The sequence below is a fragment of the Kwoniella botswanensis genome, chromosome 2, assembly GCF_036426115.1.
Source record: "Kwoniella botswanensis chromosome 2, complete sequence".
Taxonomy (NCBI): domain Eukaryota; kingdom Fungi; phylum Basidiomycota; class Tremellomycetes; order Tremellales; family Cryptococcaceae; genus Kwoniella; species Kwoniella botswanensis.
In genome coordinates, this window is record NC_088600.1 from 2,261,124 (window position 1) to 2,274,407 (window position 13,284).

The window sequence follows — 13,284 nt, forward strand, 5'->3', positions numbered from 1 at the left end:
TGCGATTCGGGGTCGACAAACATGGCGATAATCCCGAGCGATGAGAGCACTGTGAAATGGTTAGGAGAAAACGATACAGACTAAAGGCGGGGGAAGGCAATTCAGGTTCTTGTGTAAACCAGCAGTAAACATTGATAGACCAAAAGAGATAAAAGAGAAACGACGGGCAGAGGGAGAGAGTATGGACGTCACCAACACAATCTACCTCTGCCCGTGTAACCTTTGTAACCAACTCATATGCGCATCTAACCTTCGACCAATATTTTCAATTGTACCTTGTGAACCCGATGAGTAATGAAGGCTGAAATGGATGTTCAAAGAGAGCGCATGGTAAGAGATACCGTGATGGACTTGAGTAAGTGTTGTCGAATTGCGTTGTGACTCAACCTGTTCCTGTGAGGAAGGAGAGATAGACGATTGACAGCACCAAAAGCCCAAGACAACTCAAAATGAACTGTGAAGATACGAGTCATGGACTCTCACCTGATTTTCCAAAGGAAAAAAGCACGGTGTCAACACTCTAGAGAAGCACAAAAAACCGTTGGTAAATGAAGCTTACTAGAGGTCTGCCCACTTAAGACTATCCTTGCCACATCTTGGTCAGAGACGGGTGTCAGATATCTCAGTTCAAAAGTGCTAAAACAGCGCGAATGCGATTATCACTCAACCATGTCGAGTGGCGATCTTGAGGTGTTGGGGTGTTGACGATGATGTCGATGGAGGTGAGGTGGGATGAGTTGCTGTGAGTAAGATGTTAGTCGAATGTCGAATGGTGTTTGTTGAGATGAGAAAGAAAGAGAAAGAAAGAGAAGAATGAAGATGAGATGGGAAAGGGAGTGTAGTTATATCTTGTATGGTGGGGATCGATGGGTGGGTGGGTCACGGGTCCAAGCGTTGTTTGCATCAAAAGCACAATTTCAATTTCAATTTCAATTTTCACGAGGCGATACGGGAAGAGAGTATGTGTGTGTCTGTATGACAAAGGATGACTCATTCACTCAGGCATCAGACCAGAGGAAATCGTAATGTGTAAGGAAAAACAGGAAAACAAAGGATTGCAAATTATATTTTCAGATTTACCGCTTTCGGAGACATGACCCTGAAAAGAGGACGTAAGCGATGAGCGAATTGCGGGGTTATGTAGGAAATCGGGGTATTGTGATGTGGCACTCTCTTGATCGAGATAAGGCTGGGTGGCAAGAGGTAGTACCTTCTAGCATGAGTGGCGAATATACGAGGAGGATATGAATGACTACGACAGGTAACAAATTTTAAAACCTTTTCCAATAAGATGATTAACCGACAATCCGTATGGTATGTACACGTGTTTTCACAGAAATCCTAACAGCTCGCATCCCTCCTTGCCCAAGGTATAGGTCGAATGAAGCAATCCTTGGGATGGCTGATGACATCATCAAGTCGATCAAAACGGTTCTGGTCTGCGGGTATCGGTGCGAAGAAGAACGAAAGGTTGAGCTGTGCGATGAACACCCTCAACTCAAGAAGCTAACCCATCCCGTGAAATCAAATCAGTTAAGCTGCCATTCTTTTCGTGGATGATTAGACTTACAGCTAGGTTCTTACCGAAACATCTACGTTGACCAAGTGAGAAAGGCAGACTTGGTCCGGCGATTGGATTGAATCGGCCATCTTCAGTTAACCACCTTTCAGGATCGAAGATATGGCCGGTGCCGTAGTCCCAATACCCTACTCGTCTTTTCTGATCATGATCTGTAGTATGCTGAGACTCGGTGCCAGGTGATTTGGGCCGTTTGTGGTCGACAGGTGAGCAATCCTCATATCCTATCGAAGTTGGAAACGCAAGGGTTGTTCCCTTTGGGATATGATGACCGAGTATCATCATATCTTCTTTGGCTAGTAAGTCGTTGTGAAAATATCAGTTTGGAACGGTTGAACGGATTGCCCTGGTTGGACTCACTATCTCTCAGGAAGCCTCCGGCGGTACGAGCTACCCGAAGGGTTTCATGAACCACCGCTTCAAGGTATGGTACATTGGCAGGACTGAGATCGTCAAAATTGATATTTTTGTCGGAATTTTCGGGTAAACGTTCGAGAAGATGTCCTCGTAATTTTGTTTGTATGGATGGGTTATTGGTCATGAATTTACACCACTGCGAAAGATCAAGTCACTGCAATGACTTGTATGTCGATCTCAAAGTCAAACTCACCCATGCAAGAGTCGTGGAAGAAGTCTCGGTACCTGCAAGTAAATCTATCTACATGTCACCTATGTTATCCATAGAGAATACGGTTGAATCTTACATTGTAAAAGTTCTTGTTTGATCTCATCATCTGACATTGCCTCATCACCTTGCTGCATTCGTTTTGCCACCAACAAATCCAGAGTATTATCCGCTACTTCCCACGCTACTTCAAGTGATGTAGTAAGGATGCGTTGTCGAGCTTCATACAATCTATCGGATAGGAAATCGTCTATACGCTTGACGTGGTACAGATAACTTGGTTTAAGTCGAGTGAAGAAATGGGTTAAAGCGGGGAACGGACTTTGGACGGGAACCGCCTGGACAAGATTGTCAATCGCAATTCAGCTCTGGCTTCCAGCAGGAGAGAATAGTATTAGTTGGAATGACCCACTTTGAAGATATACCATGTACTCTTCGCCAGATCAGGTGCTTCCAGCCTGAATATCATCTCATCTCTATCACCCATTTCGACAGTTCCACCTTCGGTATGCGCGTTGATCCGTTCCAGCCGGTTTATGTAACTGGGAACAACGTCCCATGACTTGTCAAATGCCATTCCACAGATTGCATCCTAATTCAAATTCATCAATAATTGCTCTTATGCAAACTTTGACTCACCATCGTGGCACTCTCCAAGTCCTTTTCAGCTTGCCAACTCCTCCCACGACTCAAGTCATTCTTCTTTTCCCACAATCTCGCCAAGTCCTGAGCAGATCTAGTGATATTCGGCATCGTAAGAGCTAGAAATCGAGGGGTCATCGCATTATCATGGCTCTCCTATGATGTCTCCAGACTTGACCGCTTTTTAGCGTAAGCAGAGCTCGGGGTAAGATAGTTTTGAATAGACTTGTCGTCTGAGATGATCGATCGAGTGATTGATGACGTCGAAGTAGAAGGGATTCCATCTCCATATAATCAGTTATAACTACCATACTACGTAAAGTGAATTAGCTATGTATACCGATTATTTTAGAGTTGAACTGACTGGGCGAAAGGGCCAAGTCTTATCTGACATATCGGTCCAAGTGTGCTTGCTGATAGATCCAGAAAATCGGTGAACGATCCGTTATTCAGCAAAATGTGTTTCAGTCGAAGTAAGTCACCCCATAGAAAGTGGCCATTGGGCCAATGTGGTACACCGGGTAGAGTGATGGGTTTGAATCGGTACCACCAGATGACAATAGGAATCAAGAAGCTTATAGCATAGAGTGTATAAGCGGTCATGGTGGAAATAAACAGGAAGAAGGTAAGAAAGGACAGAAAAACATGATACTCCTTGTATTGAGATACTTAGTGCTGTTATATATAGCTAAGAGGAAGACCAGATGATCAGACCTAGCCTCATAAAATTTCGTTATGGGAAAAGATTAAAGTCTAAAAAATTGGTTGAATAAAGAAAAAAAAAACGTGTAAGTGATCTGCATACCATCAATTCATCACATCACATCAGAGCCTAATCCAGGTCAAACGCTCAATGAGAACATGGAAACCATCATCACAAACCCAATCAAGCATCAAGCATCAAGTAAGAGTTGATTTCATCCATTTGCTCCGAATATTAACCTTGATACATCAAATTTTGTTCGTTACCATCAGTAACCTGCTTGTTAATTACCCTCTACCTGAATAACGATGATTGAGGAGCCTAGGGCAATCAGATTTGGGAAAAAAGTCAGGTCGATCAGTGAGGATGTTGATCATCAAGCTACAGAGTGGAACGTTTTTGGTTAAGGTTTATTTCTTTATTTTTCGTATCCGATCAAAATAAAAGACCATTTTGTTCCCTCTACATGTCATACCCTGATCTTCGATCAGTGATGAGCCAGTAGTTCGTATGGATGGATGGGCAGGATGGTACCTTTCGATCTATCCCCGATTAGGTTAAATTGGGCAGTGATTAAACACGAGAAGATGATAATAATGGATACGTATTGGTGTGATTGAGCAAGAGAAATGATTGATTGATCAATCAAGGATGAAATTCAGATGTTGATATCAAACACGATTGTCAGGAACAACTTTTAAAGTCGATAACAGACTTGTGTAGTTGATGAGTATAAAGCAAATGTGCCTTTGGCACATCCTTATTGTACTACTGGCAGGAGGTTAACATACCGCTGATATTGTATCGACGGATCAAATTATTCACTATATCCATTCCTGATGTGATCAAGACCATGATTCACCTTGCCCTGATAATCGTCCTATATCCCTTTTTGTCCTCCTATTTGTGACAATCCTATTTCTTCCCATCACTTCTTCTCTGTATTGTCGGATTATTGAACGATAGAAGCTGGACGAGAGCCAGTGTGTATACATTCACGCCGATATTCGCGCAGAGCAAGTTTGGCATTGCCGAGACGTATATGCAGGTGCTGTTGACCGAGAGTAGGTACGTGGAAGTATCATCGTTTAGTTCCAGCAGCAACGACTGAGTTCCTTGTCCTACAATCCCAAATGAGTCAGTTCGGATCGTGCATGAAAGGCGGAAATCAAGCTTACAGATTATCGATATATACACTGAGCATCTCATTGTCTTTTGCCAACTTCTCATTATCCGCTTCCACCTCTGTGACCCTTACTAACAACCCTCTCAATCCATCACGAAGTGAAAGGATATCTTTGATTATCTTTTCTTTCTCCAGGGCTGATTCCACGGTTGGTTCCTCAGCTTGAGACGTAGCGGGGGTAGACCATGGTTCGCCCAATGCTGCCTCTGTGTAGCTTGATAGTGACATTCTGAGTTTGACTCTTATAGGTATTGTGCTGATTGCTAGTACGAAGAACCAAAAGACCAATAACGAGGAAGGATGAGACGTCCTTCTATGACCGGGTTGTTTACGTAACGTAAGTCTCTATCAGAATTGAGAAGTGGAGGCGAGAGAGTGAGGTATCCATGACGATGCTAGATAATGAGCTATTCAACTTCCTCTTGTTCATGCCATACACTTCAGCAGCACGTGCAAGATGAGCGACATAGCCAGGAAGACCTTCGAGCTCAATAACGATGTACAGGTACGTCTCCGAATGGACCCAGTACTTGAGAAATGCTGATGCTCAGATCATTTCCTCACAGTCTGTCGATCCGACCGCTGCGATCTTTCAGTACCCAAGGGAAGAGGAAAAGGCTTTAGAAGATGATGCACCTTGGTCGAAAGAGTGAGCTATACGCCCTTCCCGCCGTTCTAGATTGCTAACTTTTGTCCCTGTGGTAGTCCCCATTACTTCCATACCGTCAAGATCTCAGCCGTCGCTTTGATCAAGATGGTAAGTTCATACTGCTGCTTTCAACTGAACTTATGCTGATTACATCCCACAGGTCACGCACGCACGATCAGGAGGAGCTTATGAGATCATGGGAGTCATGTATGGTAGAGTGAAAGATGGAGTGTTCTGGATCATGGATGCAGCAGCTCTACCCGTTCAAGGTACCGAGACAAGAGTCAATGCAGGAAATGAGGTGAGAATGGCCTTCGTTTCTTGATAGAAGATCCACTAATATCGTCTGTACAGGCAATGGAGTATATGGTCAGCTTCCAAGAATCGTCGAGAGAAGCTGGAAAGGGGGAATTACTTAGGGGGTGGTATCACTCGTAAGTTCTTCAACCGATCATCGAGTAGCCCTTCGCTGATATGAATTCAGACATCCTGGTTACGGCTGCTGGCTTTCCGGTATCGATGTGAATACTCAGCTCAACCAACAGAAATTTAACGACCCTTACCTCGCTGTCGTGGTGAGCTCAACTTCACGAGCGCTTCTATGTATATGCATCGTAGCTGATATGCTCAAAGATCGATCCGAATAGAACAGTATCTGCTGGTAAAGTCGAAATTGGAGCTTTCCGAACCTATCCTGAAGTAGGTCGAGCTACAGTCTGCAAATGCAGACAATGCTGATAATAGACACAGGGATACAAACCTCCCTCATCAGGTACCTCTCAATACCAGTCGATACCTATGGAGAAGATAGAAGACTTTGGTGTCCACGCGGATGCATACTACCCTCTTAAAGTTGAGATCTACAAGACCAAGCTGGATGAGCAATTGCTGGATCTGTTATGGAACAAGTATTGGGTAGCTACATTAAGTTCAAGTCTTCTCACTTCTGTAAGTATGGCTTCTTTCACGTGAGATATAGCCAGATTGATGACCTGGCAACATTTCAGAATCGCGAATACTCGACCTCTCAAGTGAAAGATCTGAACGCCAAGCTTCAAGTTGCCTCATCAAACCTCAGTAGCTCAACGTCGAATCTCAAACTCAAATCAGCACCTGCTGGACAGGCTTCAGCAAAGGGCAAAGTTAATATTAAGGACTATGCGGGAGTCGAAGAAGAAGATACCGCTCTAGCCAAAGTCGCCAAGGATAGGTGCGTATCGGATCATGAAGTTGTGCTCTTACGCTGATTGAAACTCCCCGTAGCTCACGTATCGCGACTGAAGCTCAAAACGGAATGATATCTCAGCTGCTCAAAGACAAGCTCTTCAACACTCCCCTTCAAGCTCCTTTGGATCCTACCACAGCGAGAGCCACTGTGCAGGGCAGGCAATGAATGTATATGGTATACGATATATGATAATGTAAAATAGAGACGAGTCCCTCCTTTGTAACTAGATGATGATGAATGAGATCCCCCACGTGGCACCCGTGATTCAGGGACAAGGAGCGTGGCGTAACAGCAACAATGCTCGTCCTCCGTGCACTGCAACTGGCAGGTAACATAAGACTGCATAGAACATCCGTTGCTTTCACCTTGACATTACAGTAAAGATATATCGCTAGCATCCACCCCAGCCCGGTACCAGAGAAGAGGCCGTCATAGCTTCTGTATACCCCTCCTAATCCTCCAGGGAGTTTGATCATTGTGCAGCCTCGAGAGCTGCGGCTCACGGTGGTCAAATCAACGTCAACATCCTTTCTTCTCTGTTTTCAAGGTAGCCTCAGGTGAACTCCACGTATCAACAATGGGGATCCGAGGTATAGATGGTGAGTGTATTGTCGAGGTGGAATGACGCTGACAATCAGTGTACCTTCGGGAGAGGAAGCTCATCCAGACATGTCCCCTCTCTGCTATTGCCAATACTCGTCTTGGTATCGATGCGACATACTATCTCTCACACCTGCTCTCCGATGCCGACTCTAGAGAACCTCTCGTCGCCGCTACCGGTGGTCTACCTCTCGGTATAATCGCAAAGATAGAAACCGACCTGCGTGCTTTAGAACGTTTGAACATAAAGCCGGTCTTTGTCTTTTCAGGTCTTCCACTCGCTTCTCGACCTCCGCAGAAAGGACCCGACCCTCAGGCAGAGCGTGAAACGCAGGTGAAGAACGAAGCGTGGTCTTACTATGAGAACGGTCAGGTGGAGAGAGCTATCATGCAGCTCACAGCGATTAGGAATGGGTCATGGACGGATCATAAGGATTTGTTGAGGTTGATCATCAGGTTGTTCAGACATCGTTTCGTGGAATTTGTCATTGCTCCTTATATCGAATTTGCTCAGGTGAGTTGTATGCAACCCCAACTTAGCTGACTCTCTTGTAGCTTGCCTACCTCTTACAACATCCCAAAGGTTATATCCATGCCGTCTATTCTTCCACCGAATGCTTGATGTGGCCCGTCGAACGAGTCATCACTTCTACCGATTGGACTCACAACTTCCAATTCGTCGAGAAGACCAGACTACTCGTGGATCTCAACCTCACCAGCGAACAATTCCTCGATATGGGTATTCTCGCTGGATCATCCCTCTCCCGTACCTTCCCTCCCATCGCCAACGACTTTGCAGTAAAGACCGTCATAGATCTTATGCGTCATCATAAATCTGGTATTCTCGTTTGCCAAAATTGGCGAGAATCTCAATTCAAGACGCAGAATTACATTGATGCATTTTGGAAAGCTCGTCTTGCCGTCAAATGCTCTCTTGTCCTTACCACCGAAGGATCCTGTGTCCCATTACCTACAGTGGTCGCACCGCTTGGTCAACCTTTTACACTCTCCGATATACCCGGTGACCTCGACGAGATCTTCTCCCCTAGGATCCCTGATGAACTCTACTTCTACATCTGCAAGGGTTTGATCAGCTCTCAAGTGGTGGGATGGATAACCAGCGGGATTATACACGAAAACCAACCTTTAGCCGATACTACCGATTACCACAGGTTCATTAAAGATGTCATCACCGAAGGACCCACATCCCCTCGTTGCACCACTATCGCCTTACTCCTCAACGTCTTACATCCCGACTGGTCAAAACGTCGGATCAGCGCTCATTATTTCTTTGACCCTCCTTTCGCTGGTCCTCAAGGTACCAACATTCCATACAACGACGCCACTACCCAGTCCCTTGTCGAGAAGCTATCGGGATGGCATGTACCCATGCCTACCATTGAGTCGGAGCTGCGACGACAGAACTCTTCTACTATCGATCTGAAGCTCTGTATAGGTGCTTTAGTCACCGAGGAATTAGCGGCTCATACTCGAAAAGACAAAGGAAGCAAGGCACTTGACAAGAAGGATGAGCTAGTCGCCAATGTTCTCTGGCGTCTTATGGAATTGAGAGGGTATGTTGTACCGTTATCACTGAATATACCTTGCTAATTCCTATGTAGCTTTATCAATGCCAATCACACACAAACTTTAATCGGTAAAGCGTTGTACGCTGCTAATGCGGTGTCCCGTGTGAATGATCGATTCCAAGAACCACTGTATCTCTTGCTAGAGTTACTACGAGCTGGAGTTGTCCATGGATCAAAGTGGGGTGGTGAAAATTCGGAAACTTTATCGGGTGGACCAAGTTTCGGAACGGACGAGGAGCAGAAGAGTATATTGCTTATCATGCGATGTATCTCCATTCTGCCTCTGATGTCAAGAGTAAGTCGATTTGTCTCATATGTGTATATGTCTGTCGCTTGATGACAACACTGATAATCTTCCTAGCCCCAACAATGGGTTGGTCCTTTATCTCGAGAGTTACTAGTCTTCAACTCTTTCGTCAGAGCATTATCGAAATCCCTTAGACATCTCTGCGAAGCCGTCTCCGTCCATATATTACTTGCAGGAAGCGCTAGGCGGAACAGAGAAGATTACCAGGATTTCATGCTTAGTGAGCTACAATGCATCAGTACAAGTTGTTAACTTTTGGCTAATGTCGCTGCTCGTTGCAGGTCTGCCATTCCAAAGCGAAGTCAATACGGGTTTCGGTATTTTGACCAAAACCTATCTTGATGCCACCACCTATCACTTCGAGGATACTATCACCGAGGCTGATGCCAATTCTGACCGAGCCATCCAAGCTAAGAAGGATGCTTTGTCGTTCGTTGAGCAATCCTTCTCCAGTGTGAAATCACCTTTACAGGAAGTTGAAAGGGGTTTCAGATTTTGGGATTCAGTAAGTCACCTCCCCGATTGATACTTGCGATACTTGTATTGAATGATTGACCTCCTTTCAAAGATCATGGCAGCGATACGATCACTCGATAAAGAACAAGGACCCAACCCTTCATTGGCTCAGAGAGTGGTAGGCAAAGATGTGATAGAACAGTTTGAAAATGCGGACAAGTGGTTGAAACCTATGAGACCGTAAGCTGGGGGAAGAAGAAGAAGAAGGAGAAGGTGTTAGTCATAGGTATATCCGCATGCACATCAAAATTATCATCATACTTTTGGTGACTAATTTACTGTCAATGCAAGGATGCAAGTGGAATACAGCAAGATGATATATCTAGGCGGTTGATACTATATGCACGGAATAGGCGCGTGCAAGTTTTCTGGCTGCGTGCCTATTCCGATGGTCGAGTCAGTCGGAGGGAACCGAGCTTTAAATGCTTGAATTTGGCCTATGGTCTATGGTTTCGTTGAAATGTTGAAATTGCTATTCTGATTCGAGTTATATAGATATACATATCATTCGACCCTTTACCCCTAGCTACCTCTGAGTCAGTCAAGGTCATTTCCGAAGTATTTCAGAGCACACATACAGTCGGGCCATCAGAATGTCAACTCCATCACCCGAATCCATCCAATCCCTGTTCCTCCAGACACTTTCTGCCAATGGTTCCATCCCAGACTCGAGAGAACTGGTCGTCGATGGGAGAGCGTTGAATACGCCTGAAGATCAAGGGGCTGTGAGAGGTGTGCTGGATAGCCTGCAAAGTAAAGAGGTGAGTGTGTTTCATATGTCCTTTCGAGGGTTCAAGAACTATCAATGGCAGGAGGTCATGACATGACGACGTTGTAGAGGTCCCTGCTTTCGGAATGGGGTCACGATGATACAGTGGAAATGTGTCATCACGAGAGGTCTCATATACAACTTGGCTTCTCGACATCGCAAAACCAAATAGATCTTGACCAAGCTGATTGCGTTTGTTGTGTCCAACTTTAGATGATAGAGTACAAACAAATCACCACCACCTCATTCACTCTGACGGAAGAAGGAAAGACGATAAATGAGAATGGATCTCACGAAATCAGAGTATGGAAGGTCTTGCCTGTGAAAGGTCAGGGCGAACCTGTGACTGTACAGGAATTACAGGTGAGTGAAGAAGAGTTCTAACCTAAGATTCAGTCTCATGATTTATCCTGCGGACTACTTTTGCACCACCTCTCATTATCACTACGGTGTGACTAATCCTGTCATCTGATGGTTCACAGAAACTTGTTGGTCCAGACGCCAAAGTAGGACAATCGCGAGCATTCAAGAACAAGTGGATAGCGAAAGACGGAGCGGGTTTCGTAAGAGCTGTAAGCTGTACTCCACCTAACCGTCGTATTCAGATGAGAAGTATAACTGATAGATTTGTCGATCGACTCATCGTCATAGGTCGAAGCTCCATCAGACGAAACTGCCGATCAACTTCGTGAGATCAATGAGAAAGGTGATCACGCTGGTGGAGAGAGTGTGACGAAAGAATTGCAAAAGAGGAAATTGATTCAACCTAAGTGAGTGAGGAGAATCTCACAATCATCGTTCTACGGAACGACTGGCGGGGAGAGTGAGGTCTCCTGCTTGTGATGGAGAATACGACCATATGCCATGACAGGTAGTATTTGCTTAGAGTACAGATGATGGGATATTGAGCTAATGTATCTATGGCCGTTGCCCATACAACTTGTAGAAAACACATCCACTACTCCGTTACAAAGGGGTCAAACTTCTCCACAGAAGTGAAACAATTAGAGACAGATCTTACAGCTGATATGCTTCAATCGTGAGTCATCCAATCTTACATCCAGACCTTGTCTTTTGCCAACGTTTGATGTCTTTACTGATTTTCGCCAACTTCCCTTTTGAATTTCCAGTGGTGCTTGGAAGGACTCCTCTTTCAAACAGTACAACTTCGCTGCTACTGGTCAACCTACCGATGGAGGTGCTTTACATCCGTTGTTGAAAGTCAGAGAGGAATTCAGGAATATCTTTTTCGACATGGGGTGAGTTATCGCACTCCATTGCAAAGCACCTGCTGAAATGCTCACAATGGTGATGTTGTCTTTGAACAGTTTCACTGAAATGCCCACCAACCGGTTCGTGGAATCTGCCTTCTGGAATTTCGACGCTATGTTTGTGCCCCAACAACATCCTGCCAGAGAGATGCAGGATACCTTCTATGTGAAAGGTGGGTTGAGCATTCCTATATTTACCACATCATCAGTAATTTAGCAAACTTATCGAGAGGCTGATGTTTTGCAACGTACATTTCCTTGTAGACCCCGTTAAGGCCCTTCAACCAGATCCAGAGTATTACGAAAGGGTTCGAAAGATCCACGAAGAAGGTGGATATGGATCTATAGGTTACAGAGCACCTTTCTCAAGGGAAGAAAGTGAAAAATTAGTGTTGAGGACGCACACCACTGCCGTATCGACTGCCATGTTGTATGAATTGGCGAATCAGAAAGGTGGTTTCAAACCTGCCAAGATGTACAGTATTGATAGAGTATTCAGGTGCGTTGTTAACTGCTTCTTCACCTTGGAAATCAAAGCTGACGATCATTGGTTTGATAGAAACGAGACTGCCGATGCTACCCATTTGGCGGAGTTCCATCAGGTTGAAGGTGTAGTGGCTGATTATAACATCACGTTGGGTAATTTGATTGGTGAGTGCAATCTACCCCTTGAGATCTCTTCACCAAAGTGTGAGACGTGATCACCCCTGGTACGCGCCCAAGAACACCTTTCTCAGATCTCATGGCTAATGATTATTTATTTTCTGTTGTAGCTTTCATGCAAGAATTCTTTGCCAAGACTGGTAACCATAAACTCCGATTCAAACCTGCTTACAACCCTTACACCGAGGTGGGTTTCTTTGGCAATTCCGCTGGATGCAGAAGGGATCTCATCAGCTGACCCTCGTTCCGTTCATAGCCAAGTATGGAAGTTTTCTCATGGCATGAAGGTTTAGGAAAATGGATTGAAATTGCTAATGTGAGTATCGCTTTTGGGTTTTCCCCGTCCCCCACCTCAGGGTATTCTCCATTCTCCTGTATGTTCTCAGAGTATACGTGTTGACGTTTGTAATGGTATTTACCATGATCAGTCTGGTATTTTCCGACCCGAGATGTTGGAACCCATGGGTCTGCCCAAAGGAGTCAGAGTATTGGGATGGGGTATGTCGTTAGAGAGACCAACGATGATCAAATACAAGATATCCGATATAAGGACTTTGGTGGGACACAAGACTGATTTGGATCAAGTCAAGAAGAGACCGGCCGTAAGACTGGAGAAAGGTGATGATTAGGTTTTGCTCCGGTATAATCATCATCGTGTGACCGGTGAAGGAAGGTTCTTTATGCATATATAGATCTGACAAAGGATATTTTTTTTCCGACTCCGTCGTGAGAAAATCGTTTCTTACTCCTTCGCACGAGATGTTCTTATTCTCGTGTTGTCCGACGAAGAGTATCCTGCCAATCACGCAAAGTTGACACTAGGAGATTGGATGTTTGACAAACCCTGATACTGCAACTGCGTCCGGAGTTCGGGAGGGAGGGAATCGAACCAGTACAGGTAACGAAATGAGCTAGAGGAATGTCCATGCCCGAGAAGAATATGATTGTGAGACATCT

At 44.9% G+C, this 13,284-nt stretch overlaps 5 protein-coding genes across 5 annotated transcripts; 3 read left to right on the forward strand and 2 right to left on the reverse strand.

The window, feature by feature from the left end:
- Window positions 1-1,341: 1,341 nt before the first annotated feature.
- On the reverse strand, window positions 1,342-3,449 carry L199_007744 (uncharacterized protein; the record flags this gene model as incomplete). The annotated part of the gene is made up of 9 exons (XM_064893430.1): window positions 1,342-1,506; window positions 1,571-1,875; window positions 1,940-2,132; window positions 2,190-2,233; window positions 2,284-2,542; window positions 2,617-2,796; window positions 2,844-2,965; window positions 3,025-3,158; window positions 3,211-3,449. The coding sequence occupies 9 exons, from the start codon at window positions 3,447-3,449 to the stop codon at window positions 1,342-1,344; spliced, it is 1,641 nt and encodes a 546-aa protein (XP_064749502.1).
- Window positions 3,450-4,630: 1,181 nt separating this feature from the next.
- Window positions 4,631-4,963, reverse strand: L199_007745 (uncharacterized protein; the record flags this gene model as incomplete). Its single annotated transcript, XM_064893431.1, has 2 exons — window positions 4,631-4,670; window positions 4,728-4,963. 2 exons carry the CDS (start codon window positions 4,961-4,963, stop codon window positions 4,631-4,633), a joined length of 276 nt encoding a protein of 91 aa, XP_064749503.1.
- A 229-nt stretch (window positions 4,964-5,192) lies between these two features.
- L199_007746 (COP9 signalosome complex subunit 5) lies at window positions 5,193-6,777 on the forward strand (the record flags this gene model as incomplete). Its single annotated transcript, XM_064893432.1, has 10 exons — window positions 5,193-5,240; window positions 5,302-5,384; window positions 5,441-5,492; window positions 5,545-5,685; window positions 5,739-5,818; window positions 5,869-5,959; window positions 6,018-6,083; window positions 6,135-6,332; window positions 6,392-6,594; window positions 6,648-6,777. The coding sequence occupies 10 exons, from the start codon at window positions 5,193-5,195 to the stop codon at window positions 6,775-6,777; spliced, it is 1,092 nt and encodes a 363-aa protein (XP_064749504.1).
- Window positions 6,778-7,189: 412 nt separating this feature from the next.
- On the forward strand, window positions 7,190-9,808 carry L199_007747 (uncharacterized protein; the record flags this gene model as incomplete). Its single annotated transcript, XM_064893433.1, has 7 exons — window positions 7,190-7,202; window positions 7,251-7,726; window positions 7,768-8,786; window positions 8,835-9,096; window positions 9,163-9,328; window positions 9,390-9,613; window positions 9,677-9,808. 7 exons carry the CDS (start codon window positions 7,190-7,192, stop codon window positions 9,806-9,808), a joined length of 2,292 nt encoding a protein of 763 aa, XP_064749505.1.
- Window positions 9,809-10,217: 409 nt separating this feature from the next.
- On the forward strand, window positions 10,218-12,956 carry L199_007748 (phenylalanine-tRNA ligase, alpha subunit; the record flags this gene model as incomplete). Its single annotated transcript, XM_064893434.1, has 12 exons — window positions 10,218-10,385; window positions 10,607-10,756; window positions 10,876-10,965; window positions 11,045-11,163; window positions 11,340-11,432; window positions 11,524-11,652; window positions 11,722-11,837; window positions 11,929-12,163; window positions 12,224-12,315; window positions 12,438-12,514; window positions 12,584-12,643; window positions 12,756-12,956. The coding sequence occupies 12 exons, from the start codon at window positions 10,218-10,220 to the stop codon at window positions 12,954-12,956; spliced, it is 1,530 nt and encodes a 509-aa protein (XP_064749506.1).
- Window positions 12,957-13,284: the final 328 nt, after the last annotated feature.